The sequence below is a fragment of the Rhineura floridana genome, chromosome 1 (genome assembly GCF_030035675.1).
Source record: "Rhineura floridana isolate rRhiFlo1 chromosome 1, rRhiFlo1.hap2, whole genome shotgun sequence".
Lineage (NCBI taxonomy): Eukaryota > Metazoa > Chordata > Lepidosauria > Squamata > Rhineuridae > Rhineura > Rhineura floridana.
Genome location: NC_084480.1, coordinates 288,017,307 through 288,037,166, shown reverse-complemented (window position 1 = coordinate 288,037,166; position 19,860 = coordinate 288,017,307). Strand labels below are relative to the sequence as shown.

The 19,860-nt window shown below is 40.1% G+C and overlaps 1 protein-coding gene across 2 annotated transcripts; it reads left to right on the top strand.

Annotated features, from left to right (window-relative positions):
- Positions 1 to 5,018: 5,018 nt before the first annotated feature.
- Positions 5,019 to 19,394, top strand: ZNF706 (zinc finger protein 706). 2 transcript variants are annotated; one of them, XM_061604537.1, is made up of 4 exons: positions 5,019 to 5,237; positions 14,288 to 14,424; positions 16,796 to 16,901; positions 17,304 to 19,394. In XM_061604537.1, exons 2-3 carry the CDS (start codon positions 14,290 to 14,292, stop codon positions 16,889 to 16,891), a joined length of 231 nt encoding a protein of 76 aa, XP_061460521.1. In that variant the 5' UTR covers positions 5,019 to 5,237; positions 14,288 to 14,289; the 3' UTR covers positions 16,892 to 16,901; positions 17,304 to 19,394. The 2 variants fall into 2 exon arrangements, with proteins under 2 accessions (XP_061460521.1, XP_061460530.1); XM_061604546.1 differs by lacking the exon at positions 5,019 to 5,237 and adding an exon at positions 5,298 to 5,382.
- The last annotated feature ends 466 nt before the right edge of the window (positions 19,395 to 19,860 follow it).

The window sequence follows — 19,860 nt, the reverse complement described above, 5'->3', positions numbered from 1 at the left end:
TTTGTGTTTTAAAATTTGTATATTTGTTTTTATTGTTTTTAATTGCTGTAAACCGCCCAGAGAGCTTCGGCTATGGGGCAGTATATAAATGTAGTAAATAAACATCATCTGGAGAGCACCATGTTGGCTATCCCTACCCTAGACTTCTGTTTGGTTGGGGATGCTGATTGGGGATGGAGAAAGGCTTCATAGAAACGTTTTTAAAGGATTTTGAAGGCCAAGAGAAAGGCAGTGCCGCATATGAAAAACTTTTATGAGTTTTCAGGCCTAGGTCTCACTGAGATGGTAAATCTGTATCTTGGTTGTACCACTTCAGACTACAAATGAAGGCTTATATTGCCTTGCAAAAGTAATCAGACCCCTGACCAATGCTCTCATATTACTGAATTACAAATGGTACATTGTAATCTCGTTCTGTATGATATTTTCTTCTGAAACACTGAAACTCAAAATCAATTATTGTAAAGTGACATTGGTTTTATGTTGGGAAATGTTTGTAAGAAACAAAAAACTGAAACATGTTGCTTGCATAAGTATTCAACCCCTGTGCTGTGGAAGCTCCCAATTTACACAGATGAAAGAAATTGCCCTATTGAAGACACAATTACCTTACCATTGGCCTCCACCTGTCAGCCACTAAAGTTGCTGTCACATTTCAGGATAAAACCCACTGTTGAAGGATCATTGGTCAGGCTGTGGATCTGAAGGAAAATGAAGGCCAAAGAGCATTCTGCAGAAGTGAGAGATAATGTAATACAAATGCATAGATTAGGAAAAGGGTACAAAATAATATCCAAGTGTTTGGATATCCCAGTGAGCACAGTTGGATCAATAGTTAGGAAGTGGAAGCTGCATCACACCATCCAGGCACTACCAAGAAAAGGCCATCCCTAAAAACTCAGCACTCAAACAAGAAGGAGGCTTGTAAGAGAAGCCACAGAGAGTCCAACCATCACTTTGAAGGAGCCACAGAGTTCAGTGGCTGGGAGTGGAGTAATGGTGCACCAGTCAACCATATCAACAGCTCTGCATAACACTGGCCTGTATGGGAGGGTGCCAAGAAAGAAGCTGTTACTCAAAAAGTACCATCTGAAAGCACACCTGGAGTTTGCCAAAAAGCATGAGAGTGCCCCAGCTACGATGTGGAAAAAGGTTTTGTAGTCATATGAGACCAAGGTAGAGCTTTTTGGCCAAAACTCAAAGTGCTATGTGTGGCTCAAACCTAACACTGCCCATGCCCCAGGACACACCATCTCTACAGTGAAGTATGGTGGTGGCAGCATCATGTTGTGGGGATGCTTCTCATCAGCAGGGACTGGGCATCTTGTTAAAATTGAAGGAAGAATGGATGGAACAAAATATAGGGAAATACTGCAAGAGAACCTGCTTCAGTCCACTAAAAAACTTGGGAGGAAATTCATTTTTCAGCATGACAATGATCCCAAGCACAAGGCCAAAGCAACACTGGAGTGGCTCAAGAACGAAAAGGTGAATGTCCTACAGTGGCCCAGTCAAAGTCCTGATCTCAATCCCATTGAGAATCAGTGGCGCTCTTTGAAAATCGCAGTCCACAAATGACATCCAACCAACCTGAACGACCTGTAGTGAATCTTCTAAGAAGAATGGCCCAAAATCTCCCCAACACTGTGTGCAAAGCTGATACATACCTACCCCCAAAGACTTAAAGCTGTTATTGCAACAAAAGGTGGCTCTACCAAATATTGTGAGGGGGTTGAACACTTACGCAAGCCACGTTTCGTTTTTTAATGTTTCTTACAAACATTTCCCAGCATAAAACCAATGTCACCTTACAATAATTGATTTTGAGTTTCAATGTTTCAAAATATCATACAGAATGAAATTACAATGTACCATTTGTAATTCAGTAATATGAGAGCATTGGTCACGGGTCTGATTACTTCTGCAAGGCACTGTATATGCCTGAAAGCTCCATTAAAAAAATATCCTTTTACATGGAAAACTAGCATGCCAGTAAAAGATTATACTAAAACTCTGTTCACTGATGGTCATTTTCCATGTGAAGAGAATTTCTTATATGGAGGAGCACTCAAGTCATGTGAGGTCCTGTATACAGTGGTGCAACCAAGACACAGGTTCACCACTACTGAGAAAAATGGCCATTTGGATCTTCCCCTGAGTGATCTGGAACTGCCCAAATACGCCATACTAAAATGGTTGTGTGTCATCATGAGCATTTTGAAGTCAGCTGTGACCAAGTCTGCAAACACATCTGCGGTTATACTGGCTTCAGTACTTCTCCACCTCACCTGTTTTTTGAATCCAGGTACACATAATGTTTATCATGCTCCACCCCTTTTTACATCAAAAAATGGGATTTTTGAGATTGGATGGATTTTCCCTTCAAGCCAACTTCACACTGACTTGAACTGCTTCGTCTGTCAACCCCTTGTGACTCTGAGGGGTGTCCAATGGAAACGCTTTGCAGTGGGTGGCCCTAAAAGTTCTAACATCAGCAGTAGGGCTGGGTGTATTCCATCAAATTATAGAAACGTGTACTCGCTGTTTTTTAAGCAACTAGTTTGCACGTAGCCATAATATACAGGAATTGTCAACATGTGGAATTCCCTCCCTTTGAATATTAGGCAGGTGCCATCTCTGCTATCTTTTTGGCGCCTTTTGAAGACTTTCCTCTTTCAACAAGCCTTTTAGGTTGAGACCTATCCCAGTCTGCGTCTGTGTTCGAATTGCTTAATATGTTTTTAATAATGTTTTTAAGCCTTTTTTAAAGGTTTTTTTTTTAAAAATGTTTTTAACGCTGTTTTGTTTTAATGTATTTTAAGATCTGTTTTTATGATGTTTTAAAGTGTTTTTAGCACTTTGTTTGCTGCCCTGGGCTCCTGCTGGAGGAAGGGCGGGATACAAAATAAATAAATAAATAAATAAATGAGGAAAAAGAAAACACTGACAGCAATGGGGATAAGCCACCTGAGGATTTGGCCACCTTATGGATCCATAATTGGTTGAATAACAGGAAGCATAAAGTAGGAATAGGCTTGCTCATAATGGAGGATTGTAAGAAATGGGATCCCCCAAAGATCTGCACTGACCAGTGCTTTTTAACTTGTTCATTATTTTTTATTTATTTTATTATTTAATTTGTATTCCGCTCTTCCTCCCAGCAGGAGCCCAGGGTGGCAAACAAAGCGCCAAAAACACATTAAAACATCATAAAAACAGATCTTAAAATACATTAAAACAAAACAGCATTAAAAACATTAAAAAAAACTTTAAAAAAGGGTTTTGTTCATTGATGGTCTGGAGATAGGAATCAGCAATGTACACGCTTGTGGACAAGTTTGTGGATGACAACTAATTATTCATTGTGGTAAAAACAAAAATGGATTGCAGAGCTCCAAAAGGTTTATTCCGAATTGGGTGAATGGGCATACGATAGTAACTGTAGTTCAAAGTCAGTGAGTGTAGTGATATCATTTATACACGTCATTTATACATTGATACAAGTCAGACTTGCCAGTGACTGACCTGGACAGGGATCCTGGGGTTGTGGTGGATAACTCAATGAAAATGTAGAGCCAGTGTGTGGTGAAAAAGGCAAATTCCATGTTAGGGATCATTAGAAAAGGGAATGAAAATAAAACTGCCAATATGGCTTTGTAGAAATGGCTTTGTAGAAATTATGGTGTAATTACACTTAGAATATGGAAGACAGTTTTGGTCAAAAAGGAAATCCAAAATGATCAAGAGACTGGGGAAACTCCCTTATGATTAACATTTACATTTGTGGTTCAGTTTCGAAAGAAGGCACAGATAGAGGTGCACATAAAGAAGAACACGATAGAGATGCATAAAATGGTGCATGGTGTTGAAAAAATGGATAGTCAGAATTCCCCCCCCCTCTCATAACTAGAACCTGGTCATCCAATGAAGCTAACTGGTAGAGCGTTTCAGGGCATAAAAAGGACAAAAGTTGGAATCTTACATTGAGCAGGGAGGTTGGACTCGATGGCCTTACAGGCCCCTTCCAACTCAGCTATTCTGATTCTGTGAATAAGACAAAAGAAAGTACTTCTTCACACAGTGTGCATAGTTAATCTGTGGAGTTTGCTTCCTTGTTATGGCCATCTTTTACGGCCAAGAGGATTAGACAAATTCATGGAGGATAATGCTGTCACTGACTACTAATCAGGATTGTTACATACATCAAGCTCAGAAGCACCATGTCTCCGAAAATCAGTTGCTGAGCAAGAACAGGTACAAAGGGTTATTGAGCTCATCCCCTGCTTGTGAATTTCCTGGGACATCTGGTTGACCACTCTGGGGAAAAGAATTGTAGTCATTTTGTCTGATCCAGCAGGGCTCTTCTTTGTTTTCTTATATGACTGAAATTTGCCAGAGATGTCAGTTTGATCTGAAGAGTCTAGTTTTATTTGTATCCCATGTTACAATCTTGCATGTGCCACAGCAGCTATTGTTAGGGAGTCAAGGACAGTCAAGCTGACCCGCTAAACATCAAGGAAAGCTCAATTAAAAATACTGTTATCAGTAAACCAAAAGGAGTCTCTTTAGCCCAGCAGCTCCATGCAGGGTGGCAGGTGATATTAAAAGAAGCACATCATTTATTAGGACTAACTAAAGTGTCATAAAGAATGCATGATAAAAACCAGTTCTTCGAGTCGGCTCAGTCGGTCTTAATCATATGCTACTCTTGTGTGGGATTTATTTTTCCTCCCCTGCTGGATGGTTTCCCTTCAGTCTCCTATGCCCCAATGGAACAGGGGAGGGAAAATTATTACTTCTGAACCTGACCGGAAAGCGGGGAGGGAAGGAAGGAGGGAGGGATGGTGGGGTACATGGAGCGGTGGGGAAACTTGGCAGGGCGCCTCCATTTCCTCCCCTTCCTGCTACGGTCAGCGAGAGCCCTACCCGAGCGCCCGCCCGCGTTATGTAACAGGGAGGCGCCGCCATTGGCCTGGCGCGGGCGCAGCAGCCGGATAAGGCGTTGGCGGGAGCGGCCTGGCCTGGCTCGCTCCTGGTGGTGCGGAGGGGAGGGGCAGCGCGTGCGCACAGCGGCGGCGAAGGAGGCGCTGCTGACGGAAGGACAGGAAGACAGACAGGAAGACACACGGGCTCCTCCATCTCTTGGGTAGGCGGCGGCAGCTGCTGCTGCTGCTGAGCCGCGCGGAGCCTACCTTAGCCGTCGACTGACGCCTCGCAGGCGGGATTCCGCACCCCGGGTAAGCGAGGGGAGGGCTTCGCCGCCGTGACGCTGGCCCTGAGAGGGCCCGCGGTGACACCGAGGAGGCCACGACAGCCTGTTTGGTGCGGGGCTACAAAATCGCTTCCACCCGCGACTTTCTGAACCGAGCGAAGGCTGATCTGGTTGGCTTTTTTTCCGTCCAGCGATGGGGGGAGAGGGGGAGGGAGGTATCTCCTTTTGTTTTTGTGGGGCTGAACACATGGCCGCTTCTTTCACTGAGAGGGTGACACGGAGTGTGGGGTCGTCGGGGACATTGTTTTGCTGGTTTCCTAGGGCTTTGCCCTGTGGCGGCATTTGCCACTTCTTTCTTTCTCCCGCTTCCTTTCTTATTTTAAATGTTTAATATAACGTGGAGTGTATGTGGGGGTTGCTGTTGGGGCCCCGCCAAAAGCTTTTAGGAATTAACATTTGACTACGAGGAGGGGCGTCTGTCTGTGACTGACAGACTGACTCTGTGGGTTTGTGTTTTTAAAAGTCGTCTTTTAAAAATTAAGAGGCTTGCCAGTCTTAGGAAAGCTACGTTTCTATGTAGTGCGGCGAGGCTTTTGAAATGTGAGGTTTTCCTTTTGTAAAAAAAATCACCTCTGTAGTGTTTCCTATCTTTGGATTGTTGTCTAGACGAAGCTAATGCTGGCGATAATGTAACAGTTTTACTGGGAGTATCAATTCACCTTGAATAGGAGAAATTGGGAAATGATAATAGTGTTGGGCTACATTGAGGCCGTGTTGTTGTGTCTTTGAAAGAAGCTTTGGCTGGCTGTATTATATAGGGTAGCTGGACAGAGTAGAAAACCAGGCATGAAGGTGGTGTGATTTCTGTTTCCTTCTTACAGTTAGGGCTCTTGCACTTGAGTGTGCAAAGCAAGAGGATTTGTTTTTCATTGGCCACACTTGGCCTCCTGCTTCATGCCAAACTCCATTCTTGGCGCCCTTTACTCTTTGTTGTTTCACTTCTTTCCTTACTGTCACGTGGTGGGACTCAGGCCTGATCAACATCTGAAACAGCTTAAAATCAGGCTGGAATGCTAAACATATACACTGTGTGTGCCCCATGGCACAGTGAGGATTAAATATAAGGGCATATCATAACAGTTCAAATGAAGCTGAATGGTAAATAATCTGTGTTCAGCTACATGGGTAAAAAGCAGCTTCTGGTGTCAGACCTGAGATATGAAACCTTGTTACCATTTGTTTTTCGGTCACATGTACTGGCTGTTTTCTGACTATTTTCTCCTAATGAACAAGTTCTTATTGCAAAGGATATATGCTTGATAGCTTATTATTATTATTATTATTTGGTTGCTTTTTCTATATTTAGCTGTGAAGACTTGTTCACCGTCTACCCTAGTTTTTCAATTATGTTAAGTGTTAAACAGTCTACTGTCTCATGAGTTTGGGAAAGCAGCATGCTGCTTGCTTTGTAAAACAAACATAGGAACATTGGCTAAGAAGGCATTTAATAATGATACTAGCTACATACACAGTTAAAAGGATATTGCATCAGGACTGGGATGCATATGCTTGGTTCTGGGAATCTGTATCCTGTTGAAAACAAGGAGTCTGATAACATATGTTGACTATGTGCAGTACCACAGGAGAAATTGCTATAACACCAGACAGCAGCGAAATTCTTTTAGGACATAGCAGATTGGATATGATTAAAGTCTCATGAGTGGGAAGCATATTTGCTATTAAAATGAACATCCTGCCCAGCCTCTTTTTTAAATTCTCAGCTGTTCCAAACAAAGTGCCCATAATCTTATTGCAGGCATGACAAAACAGTTGTATGAGTTTCATTTAGAGAGGAAACCATCTTTGGCTCTCAGCAGCCAGTGTGCAAAGCCTACTGCTCCCCATTTTATTAATCTTGTTGGCACAATAACTTACTATTATACATGCAGGGTAAACAAAATCATATGTGGTGTAGAGAAAGTGGATACAAATAAGCTTTTCTCTTACTTTCATACTATTTATTACAGTACATTTATATTCCACCTTTCCTCCAAGGAGCTCAAGATGGCATATGCAGTTCTCTTTATTTTATCCCCACATCAACCCTGTGAAGTAGGTTAGACTGAGAAACAGTGACTCGTCCAAAGTCACCCAGTGAGCTTCACGACTGAGTGGGGATTTGAACCCTGGTCTCCCAGGTCCTAGTCCAGTACTCTTGCCACTACACCATACTGGCTCCAGAATACAGGAACCCAGGCCCATTCAATGAAGTTGAATATTGAGAAATTCAGGATAAACGAGATGATTCTTCACACTGGAAGTAGTTAAATTATGGAATTGGTTACCACTAGGTATATTCAGAAAAGGGTTGCAGTTCAGTGGTAGAGCATCTGCCTTGCATACAGAAGGTCCCAGGTTCAGACTCCGGGGAAGGACTGGAAGTAATCTCTGGTCAGAACCCTGGAGAGCCACTGCCAGTCAGTGTAGACAGTACTGAGCTAGATGGACCAATATAAGACAGCTTCCTGTGTTCCTATGATGGCTGCAAACTTTGTGACTGTTTTTAAAATGAGATTAAACAAATGCAGACTAAGGCTATCGGTGACCACTAGTCATAATGGCAACATGCTACCTCCAGTGTCAACAGGCAGTATGCCTCTGAATCCAGTTGCTGGGGAACATGAGCAGGAGATTGCTGTTGTGCTTATATCCTGCTTGTGGGCTTCTTACAGGCATTTGGCTGGCCACTATGGGAACAGAATGCTAAAGTAGATGGACCTCTGGTCTGATCCAGCAGGGCTGCTGTTGTGTTCTAAGCAATAACTGGCCACAGCAACAGTGTCACTGATTTGGTGCAGAATCTTCTTTTACAAGTAGTTCTAGCTCACTAAAAAACTACTTCAGTATTGTAAATAGAAAGCACATGGGGGGATTAGCCTATGTACATTATTAAAGCATCTCTAATTCTTTAATCTCTAATTCTGTATCAGGAGTGGGGAATGTTTAGCTCTCTAAATCTTGTTAAACTAGAGCTCCCATCATCTATAAAAGTTAGTCATGTTGGCTGGGGCTGATGGGAACTGGAAGTGCAACAACATCTGGAGAGCCACAGGTTCTGTACTATACTGCCAACCTTAAAAATCAATAAAATTGCAGCCCTAGAACAAATACAAAATATATCAAAAATCAGTGTATCAAATTAATACATCAACATATGTTGGATCACACATCTGGGGAAGTCTGGGTGAACAGGTAAGCTTTAAGCAGGCACCTAAATGCCTATGCTCTATGTGTCTACCTGATGTTCATTGGAAGCACATTCCAAAGGGCAGGTGCTGCAACACTGAGAGCAAACAGAGCTGGTCCAGGAGGATATCATGGCTAATGGTATCAAAAGTTGCAGAGAGATTAAGGAGAAGAGGCAAGGTCTCACTTCCATTGTCTCTCTGCAACTTTTGATCCGGGTGACTAAGGCCAATTTGGTCCCTAAACCATGCCTGAATCCAAACTGGAATTGATCTAGATCAGTTGTGGGGAACCTTTGGTCCTCCAGATGCTGCTTAATTACAACTCGTTTTGTCCCTAGTCTATGCTTGCTGGGGCTGATGGAAGTTGTAGTTCAGGAACATCTGGAGGGCCAAAGGCTTCCCACATCTGGTCCAGATAATTGATTTCTTTCAAGAATGCCTCCAATTGCCCTGCCACTATCCTCATAATCACCTTTCCCAAAAATGGGGTATTTGCAAGTGTGTGGTAACTGTCACAAATCATTGAGACCAGGGCAGGCTTCTTTAGGACGCTTTTTAAAACTCAGTAGATGTGCTAATCACACTTTGGATCCAGTCACACTGTGGACCCAACTAGTCATACCAATGTGAAGTGATTATACTTATTAAAATGTGTAATTAATGATAAAATAATTCCATCGGCTAAAAGGATACCCTAGTTGCATAGGACAACTACAGACTTAAGAATTGCCCTCATACATATACATACTACACACACAAACATGGGAATTTCTATTCTCAGATACATGCATGTATCATACAAAGTGTGTGGTTTGCATCAAAACTATTTGTACTTGAATGCAAACTTAATTAACTAACCAACTAAAACTCATACAACTAATTGATTTTTAAAAAATGGATGGTGTTTATACTGAGCAGTCATGTGAGCCTTGGAATGAATGGTGGGGTGCACATCTTTTTAAAACAAGCAGTTATTGATAGCTTGCCATTGTTCTGTTTTATTGGGTTGATTCACCTTGCATTAATATCACAAATTGACTTGTGGTTAATTACAGGGGAATAGTTAAAATGATCAAGCCAATTTTTTTATAACCCTGCTTCAAGAGTGCACTGGAATAACTAAGATGACTTGGGGATGAGTAGGCAGGGTTTGGTTAGACAAACTCTTCGGTCTTATCGGCCTGTTCCAACAAATAGCACATTTCTCCTGTCAAGCTTAAACACCACATTGTGACAGACTCCAGCTTCATGTTACACACTTGCACAGTGATACAAGGAGCAATCAAAGGTAAACCAGAACTGAGTGGAAATTATTCCAAGTTCATATGCCACCTGTTAGATAATGGGGAATGAGCAAACACTGCAGGGTGGAAATAAGTTAGTACATCACTTTTGGTGGCAAACTTAGACATTAATGTAAATCCTGTCCAGTCACAAAGCTCCTTGAGTAATCTAGGACCAGTCCTATACACTCAGCATAACCTACCCCATAAGAGTTGTTTGAGGAATAAAAAGGAATCAGGCCTACTGGCCTAAACTACTCAAAGAGTAAGATACAAATTTATGTTGGTATATAGTATAGAAAGGAAGTTTTTCTCCTTTGTAAGCAAAGTGGGTTAGCTAGAAACTAAGGTCATTTTAAATGAACTTTCCCATTTTGTAAACTACATGTCAAGAACAGGCAAACTTACTAGTTGCTATAACAATTAAAACATAGCTAGCTTTGGCTTGCAAGAAAACAGCCTTTATATCTAGGAAAATAATCCAAAACTTTCAGTCATGTAACCCACATGCCAGTTGCACTGCATTAGTTCAACTGCTTGGAGACGGGACAATAGTGTTATTAATGATTTTTGTCTCTTGATGTATAAGACACCAAGAACTGTGCAGTCTAACTCCAAAGTAAGTCTCACTGAGTTCACTGGACCTTACGACCAAATAAGTTTGCATAGGATTGCAGCCTAGATGATCAAAGGGTGAAATGACACTGTCTTTGGAAAACAATGTGTTCCCTGCTCTGTTTGCCTTGTAATAATAATGCAGATGAAGAGGGCTGTATTTGTAAGAACTATTTGGTGAAGTGAGGAACTGTGTGATTCCTTTTTTTGTGCCTACTAATTTTCACCTGTAAATACCCCCAGACCATTTTTACCCATTGTTTCCACAGCTGGACGCCAATAGCATCTGCTGGGGAGAATTGGTGGGTATGGGAAAGGTTAAACGTGAATATAAGACCACACACTAATTTTGCCCTCAAAATGCCTAGATCTACGTTATGTTGGCAAACATGGATTTGCAAGCATGTTTGCCAAGATTAGATTTGCCCTTCAAACGTTCAATTTTCTTTACGATTCATTGTTCATAACTTTACAGAAGTAAGAGTTTCTATTTACTGGGCAAAACAGTGTTTGGCTAAGTATGTTACCTGGATCGTGGTAGTGTTGCTTATTTGAATTTATATCACCCTTCCTCCTGAAGGAGCTCAAGATCCAAGAGTAAAGACCTAAACAAAGCTGCTGCCTATACTGTCCCCCCCAACCAGTCTATCACACGTAATCTTGAAAATGGAAATGGACTGCCTTCAAGTTGACTTCCGGGAAGGGTGACTTAGCCTGTGCCTGCTTTTGAGACGGGCTCCTGCCTCAAAAGAAGCTTATTCAGATATATCAGTCAGTTTTTTCTTTTTTTTTTGACTGATTAAACTTCTCCCGGGTAGGGAGAAACGAAGAGATTAACCTCAAAGCCTATTTTTGTTGGGACGACCAGATCTCATTAATTTATGGGACGAGGTCCAGCCGACGAAGGTGGGACGGATTTTCAACAGCAAGCTCTATCTGATAAAGCGAACGTTCACCTTATCTTCTAAGAGAGAACGCACTAACAGGCAAGCACCCTTCTTTCTATATTTTTCTTTTACTTGACTTAAATTGTTGCTGTTTAAAAGAGATTTGCCAGATTGATCGGTTTTTGACATCTCACTGGGGAGCCGTAACTTCTCTCTGCTACGCACTAATTAATAGCTTATCTCTGTTTTTGTTGCAAAAAGCTGTCCTGGATTTGCATTCTAAAGATATACACAGAAGAGGGATTTCTATTCCAGATTTTTATTTTGAAAAATATTATACTGTTTTGAGACTACTCTCTTTTTGGTCTATTTTATTTTGACGAATCTGTTTCTTGACGATTGCCATTAATTGTTTCGATCCTGGGAACTGCATTTTGTTTACTTAACTATTGGAGAGATAAGGCTGTCTGCTCTGTTTATACTGTGATGTCACCAAGTTTGGAGTATTAACCCAATTGTTGCTGAAATAAGAAGTGGTTTTCCTATATTTTTCTTTTAAAATGGCAATTAAGAAAGTGGCTGAGAATCTGGAAATAACTATGTTTCAGAAAATAATGGATGAGATTGAGATAATGAAAATTGAATTGAGTAAAATGAAGCAGGAGATTAAAGATATAAGGGTCCCTGTGAGAGAGGTGACCCTGGAAGGGGTCCCTGTGAGAGAGGAGACCCCGGAGATTGGAACAGGGGTCCCTGTGAGAGAGGAGACCCTGGAGACTGGAATAGGGGTCCCTGTGAGAGAGGAGATCCCGGAGATTGGAACAAACGTGGAACAGGAACAAGATTTGGAGTCTATGGACTTTAGAAATAAAATCTATTGTTTGGAACTCAATGTTATCTTTGAAGAAATTAATGAAGATTCTAGAGATAAAGTTATCAATGGCATGGACTATCTTCTGGACTGGAATGATGTGATGGAGCCCAATATAGAGAAAATCTATGGACTTAACTGCAGCCATGTGACAATGGAAAAACTTTTAAGAGATGACCCAGTGTATTTTGAAAAAAAGAACAGAGATATGATTTTACAGCAGTATTTCAGCAACCTATTCAGAATGGATGGCAAGAAAATATTTGGGATAGAGGTAATTCCCATCAGACTCTTACTATATGACTATGGCTTTGACAGCAAGATTATTATGGAATACTGATAATGGAAGATTGGATATTGAAATTACTGGACTTAACAAGACTACTGAAGATGGAAGATGGAAAATGGAATTACTAGAGATAATAGAACAATGGCTACTGAAATTACTGAACCTAACAGATTCTGATGTGATGGATTAATTGAAATGTTTATTTTGACTATGGTTATGACAATAAGATTATCATAATTAGTAATGAGATGGATTAATCGATATGCTTATCTGGAAAAAAAAAAATTGATAGATATATTTCTTAAAGAATTGAAACCTCTCTTTGACTTTTTGTGGAAAGAATAAAGTAATGTTTATGAGATTTGATGATTAAGTAAGATAACTACTGGAGGAAAGTGATTTTATAATATGACTTAAGAGACAGGATTGTTATATATTATAGACTTATAACTGATTTGATCTTTGACAAATGGGAAGTCAATATTTTACTCTTTATTTTTTATTTTTGTTTTTTGTTTTTGTTTTTTTTTCTTTTTGTTTAACTATTTTTGATTTTGTTTTTTGTCTTTGAATGTTTTATGATTTTGTCTTGTATGTTTTATGAAAATCTGAATAAAAATTATTGAAAAAAAAAAAAAAAGGACTGCCTTCAAGTTGACTCTGACTTATGGCGACCCTGTGAATAGGGTTTTCATGGTAAGCGGTATTCAGAGGGGGTTACCATTGCCTTTCTCTGAGGCTGAGAGGCAGTGACTGGCCCAAGGTCACCCAGTGAGCTTCATGGCGCTGTGGGGATTTGAACCCTGGTCTCCCAGGTCGTAGTCCAACACACTAACCACTACGTGGTAATCTTAGCAAGGTTCTTTTTTAAAAAAACCCTTGTTTTCCCTTCACATTCTTCCCTTGTAGTGGGAGACATTTTGCTTAATAAGCATATCTCCTCCTCCTATTATATGTAGCATTTAGTGGCTGGTCAGTTCTAGTTCCCTTATTGTCAATTATCTTGGTGAATATTAGAATACTGTTATCCTAGGTTCGAACCCCGTCGAACCTAGTAGGGCTCAATCTCCAGGTAGGGCTGGGAGAGATCCCTGTCTGAAAGCTTGGACAGCTGCTGCCTGTCTGTGTGGACTGTACTCAGCTGGATGGACCATTGGTCTGACTTGGAATAAGACAGCTTCCTATGTTCCTAGCATTGCTGACAACTTTATAGAGGCTAGAGCTCTTCTGAGTCTAGCTGGAATACTAGAGCTGTTGAATTTCCAGGGTTCAGTGACTGATTTGTATCAGTGTGAATGGAAGGGCACAGTGAAACGTAGAAGTAATTGAGCTGTCACCAAATCAATGACAGTCAGGAGCAGGGAAATGCACAGCGGTAATGATGTCAAGACACAGGATACGTTTGTAATTTGACACAGGATTACCAGTTTCAGTAGTAGCCATGTGTTTCTTGCAAAATATAGCTCCACCTTTAGTTTGCTCTTAACAATACATTGTAGTGTTTGAACCTGAATTCCTTTCCCTGAATTTCCTGAATAAGAAATGCTATGTTAGCTTTGATCTATAGAACCATTCTTATCTGCTTTAGCGCAGTCAAATGAATGATGGGGCACCTGTGAAGCTGCTAATTGTGAGGAAAGCATTTGGGTGACTACAAAACTAACTTGAACAAGTTTGGGAAGGATATGCTCACCTCAAGAAGAGTTGGTCCATGTTGAGGCTGATTTTGAGAAATGCTTAAAAACATGGCTTATAAGGCTACAGTCCTAAGCACAGCAACAAGCAAGTTCTTTGAACTTGGTGGCATTCATTTCTGAGTAAATATGCATAAGATTGAACTGTATGAAAAATCTGCTATAATGACATCTGCACTAATTTTTAGATATGGCTCGTGGGCAGCAGAAGATCCAGTCACAGCAGAAAAATGCCAAAAAGCAAGCTGGGGCGAAAAAGAAACAAGGTCATGATCAGAAGGCAGCAGCTAAAGCTGCTTTAATATATACCTGCACTGTCTGTAGGGTAAGAGACTTTGAAAACAAAATATTGTGGCATTCTTTCTAGGCCCCAAATGGAACTTATATAGAATTAAACTATGGGAGTAACAAAAAGCATACATTTACGTTTGTCATGCAGAACATAACTACTCCAAATTTTATTTATTACGGTAGGGCCCCGCATATATGGCAGGTTCCGTTCCGGACCCTCGCCGTAAAGCGGAAAACGCCGTAAAGCGGAACCCCATTGACTGTAATGCACCGCGTCGCACGAAAATGGCACCAAAGGGGGGGAAAACCCTTTAAAATTGAAAACGAAAGGCGCTGCATCAGCAGAACGCCTTAAAGCAGAATGCTGTAAAGCGGGGCCCTACTGTACATTTATATCCTGCTCTTCCCAGTAGGAGCCCAGGGTGGCAATTAATAATTTGAGTCTGGATTCCTTATGACCTTTCACCTTCAAGTAATTGCCTAGAACCTGCTTCTCCATAGGCAGTGTAGAAGAACCATTTTAATGCACCCTTTGTTTCATCATCAGCTGTTATATCAACTCCCTTCATGTTTCTTGTGCCTATTTGTATGAGTACAGTCCCCCAATACTGGCTTTCAGCTACTGGGCATTCTGTGCTAGTAAATCAAAAGAGTCACCCAGCAACCAGTTGAACCTTGTATCAGATGAAGATGCATGTTCGTGCTCTGTCGCTTTTGTCATTTCTGCAACACTTGGGAAATTGTTTGCCCTGTGCTACTGAGAGTTGGAGGGCATAATCGCATGTACACATAACACAATAAATGTAAATTAGTACATTAAGAGTTCAGGGAGAAGGAAACCGAAGCATCCTCACTTCATGGGTTTTTGGGAAGAGATAACCTTTTTTATTTATCATTTATATACCACCCAACTAATAATGTTCTCTGGGCAGTTGTTATGCTGTCCTTCAGTGTGAGACCTCCAAGACAGCATACATTTAAAAGCAGATATTACAACATAATAGATAAATAATAGCAATAAAATATGTGGAACACGTATGGTAAAAATGGTGAGGATGAATAGACAAATGTGCGCATCTAGGAGTTAACAATTGAACAGCTACTGCTTGGATACAGTGGATGATAGTGCAGGACTTGGTGAAGTAGGTATATTTGTCAAATACTGGGCAACCCTCCCCTCTGTTTTTTACATAGGGACCTTCCTGTTTCTAAACCATGTTTCCATATATTACCCACATTTGGTGAATGTTGTGCTTGTTAATTCAGCCTTGTATTTAAGCACTAACCTGGTAGCCATAAGTGACCAGGAATTGCATGCAGGCAAGTTAGTGGACTGGCAGAGGAGTCCCCCTCCCCTGAACCTAGCATAAAACCCAAGTGGGCTGCTAGTGGAGGCGAGTCTCCTCTATGCCCAACATTGGAATACAGTTCTTGGTCCCTCTTCTGCCAGCAAGGTATTAAAAATGCAGGCTTGTGACTTTTGTGGGATTATTTACAAGACTGTGATAACTATCATGTACATTAGTGACAGAAGGGATCCTATGTAAATGTCATGCTGTGGAAGAATTGTTCTAAACTGCTGGATCAACTGCTGTGTGTCTGTTATGCTTTGTACATAGTAAAAGGCCTTTTGGATCACTTTGTATCTGCCTTCTATCTAAGCCATTAAAGACACTTACAGCAAATCTACTTTGTGGGAAGCAGATGGCAGACCTATAAAGGCAAGTTAGATGGTTCCATATTGATGTAGACGTCACTAAAGGAAGAGTGATTCCCATGTTCAAAAGTGACCTGTACTGGAGCCATAGTTACTGGTGAAAACGACCAATAGCACGCCAAAGTTGATTCAAAATTATTGTAGAAAAGTAAAGAAAAGAATTATTGTAGAAAAGTAAAGTCACACTGATGAAAAGCAGGAATACAATAAGCATTGTTATGGAACAGTCCTTAAATGTCTTAATGAGCATACAAAAAATTAGAAACTATTCCAAATCACTAATTTCTCAGAAATAATACGTCAGAAATAAGAATGTTTATTTAATAAAACTTTGTTTTGTATTTTGCAACATGGAAAAAAGCCCATCCTAAACTTATAACTAAATTCAGAGGTTTCAGAAAGGAATACCAGTGAAATACTAGTTAAGGAAGTGCATGGAGTGGGGGAAGTGGCACAATGTTACGTGCAAGCTGTGGAAAAGATAATAATTTAATAGGGATGGGTGCATGGAATGAATCAGGGAATTTAAGAGGTGGCAAACAGTGAGGAGCAAGGCCTCCAAAACTGGGTTGCCCTTCAGCCCCAAACCCCTAAATTAGACATACTAAACTTGAAGATACAAGAAGGACTGTCTTCGAAAGTGTGAGGGATTTTGCTTTACATAAATGTTCATTCTCTCTTTAATCAGACACAGATGCCAGATCCCAAGACCTTTAAACAGCACTTTGAGAGCAAGCATCCGAAGACTCCGCTCCCTCCAGAACTGGCTGATGTTCAGGCGTAAAAGTTCACAGGTGATTATGTACCATTTAAGTTTGGAATTAAAGTAATGTAGTATGTATCGTAAGCAAGACTGCATCAAGTAGATTTCATTTATAATATAGATTTAATTAAAATGGAGAGCTAACTTAAAAGTGTAAAGGCAGGTGCTTGGAGGATTTTTGTTTTGCTGCTTTTCATGTTTAGAATTTTAACTCATTATAGCCAAGGTATTGCATAGCAGCATGGATAGTTGTCAAATTGGCAATAAATCATTGAGAAGCTAAATGTGTGTAATGTTCCAATTTTGTTGTGTCTATCTGTTACAAGGGTTCAGGGAGATTATTTTAATTATGAAATGGCATTACACCTCATTAGATGCTATAACTAGATAAAACCATAGAATTGCATTTCACAGTGTTACTCTTGTGTTGCAGGGGAATTCGTGGAACCTATTGACGCTTCTACTGTCATTCATCGCATAACAAACCTGCAGCTGCTTTTCTAACAAACTGTTGATCAGCAAAAATGAAGGGGCTATAGAAACATTCATATTTTTATGCTGTTCCTCTTGGGCTTCATGTAAAGACAAATCTATGTAACTGTACAGTTGTGCCCTACTTGGAAATATGAAAATTGGTTTATTCTTAAATTTTTTACAGTTGTAATTATATTGATGTTCATATTGTGTAAAATAACTCATTTAATAAAATAGTACTTTGATTTTACAATATCACAGGTCAAATGCTTGTAGAAGTTCTGTTTTCAATATCTGTTTTATTTGCCTTATAAAATCTTAACAAGTGGACTTGTCTCCCAGCCAAAAACTAAATGGTGTCATTACTTTTAACACTATTACTGTTAACAGAGTCCACATTAACTATAAAATACTTTCTCCATTCACTTGCTTTGAGCCTATTCCCCCCTCCCCCCCCAACTCATAATGTCTTTGACTGAAGAAGTGTGTTCTTTCAACTCTGTTTAGTTTGGAGTGCCTGTTCTGTTGGGCATTATGAAACTTTACTCTTGTGTATAAAGGCACTTTTACCCTGGATTTATGCACTGGAGACTTGTGCAGTACCATTGAATCTTCATGCTAGGTGGTAGGCTGGTGAAAATATCATAGTAGAACTAAACTTTGTTTTGATATGCTCATACTTGCTGTAGCAAGTTAAAATAATTGATCTCTGTTGTAAAGTTCCACTGTGGAAAATCTTAAATGCACCAATAAGAAGTCAGCCACCCTGGCTACATGAGTGTGCAAAAGTGACTACTGTAATGGTTTCCTTGTTTGAAAGTAAATGTTGAATAAGTCTGTTTGAAAGGACAGGGTGGCACATGAAATGAAAATAACTTAAATTTTGATTAGTTGGAACTTATTAAAAGTGACAGAGTAAATGCTAAATTTTTGCTATCTGACACCGTTGGTTTATCTTTGTGGACTACCCAAATTATGTTTTGAACTAGATTCTAATGTCAGATACAGAGTGCACAAGTTCTTAAGTTCTGTCTCAGATGCTTTTTATTGGAAAGAATGACTAATCCATTTTAAGTTGGTAACAGGTGACTTCCTTAGATGTTATTTGTATCCCATTGATTGGACATCTTGAAGGAAATCCTGACCCAAATGTTCTTTGCTCTGTAGCTGGGTCACTTCATCTTTTAAATAAAGCAATTCTTTAGAGTGCTCATACAAGTTGCACATTTGGTGCACAAAGGTAATAGCAGTTCATGTATTTGTTGCCTTTACTGGAGTCGTTTGGAGATAAACCTTAATTCTGTAGCTGTCTTGCACTTGTACACCTGACATTAGAATGTAGCCCTTGGTTCATTTTGTTTTCTTACTTGATGATAACAGCCTGATCCTAGTAGGATAACTAGGTCCCAGTAGGCAAGAAATCTGCCTTCCAAACTGCTGTGGTATGCTTAAATGTTGAAACTGAATGCTTTTTAAAGTAGCTGAATGAGAAATTTGTTCACTAATTATACTTTTAGTAGTCTGTTTTTGAAGGGAATTCAAAAAATCTACATTCAAATAAGTTCATTCCTAAAGCTGGTACTCTTAATGTTTTCTTTCAGACTACAGAACAATAAATAAAAGGGTTCTCTTATAAATTGTTTGGGAACAATAAAGCAAAAGTGTCCTGCTAGATGTAGGACAGGTGACCCACTTATATGAGGACTTTGCATTTTTCTAAATTGTTGTAATCAGTAGCTTGTGTCTAGGCCCTAAGCAAGTTAGATTGTGGCTTTATATGCTATTAAAGCATTTAAAACATAATTTGTTTTCTAATTGGTTAAAAGCCACCAGAGAATCCTGAAGGTTTACACACATAGGAACAAATGGGGGTGGGGGAGAAACCTGAGGTGGTAGGAACCTTGAATACTCTGTGTTGATTTAAAGAGATGGGGGTAAATGTGGAAAATAATATTCTTTTCAAATCTTGTGGATGGTATCCTGTTAATTCTGGATAAAGACACAATTGTGCAGTGTAATGTGTCTGATTAAAATCTTTTAAAAAGCAAAAGTGTAAAATGTGATATTTCCTGCCTGCTTAAAGTAAGTGTTTTATTAAGCTTGATGCTGATTGGGCAACCTAGCTTTTTGTTTAGCACAAGAAATGGAAATGGCAGCAAACATTTCACTCTGCTCTCTAAACATGAATAACTTTGTTTTGGAAATGCCAAGATAAGGTAAAGAAAAATCTTGGCAAAGACCTTGGTGAACTGCCAAAAGAATCTGACTGTGATGAACAAATGTTTGTCTATTGGGAATTGGCAGGCCAGCATGTTTTGTGTAGTTTTATCCAACCACTGTTCAGTTAAGTCACATTTGAAATTCCAGGTCACAAGGTGTTGTATCTAATTCTGCCATTCCACTCATATGGCAGACTTCTGCTTGCGCAATAGAACCTCTCCCTCCTCTCCCCAGCAGCCCCATGTGCACCCTCAAAATCTGTTCCAGGGGTTGGGGGACCCTGTGGAGTAGATTGG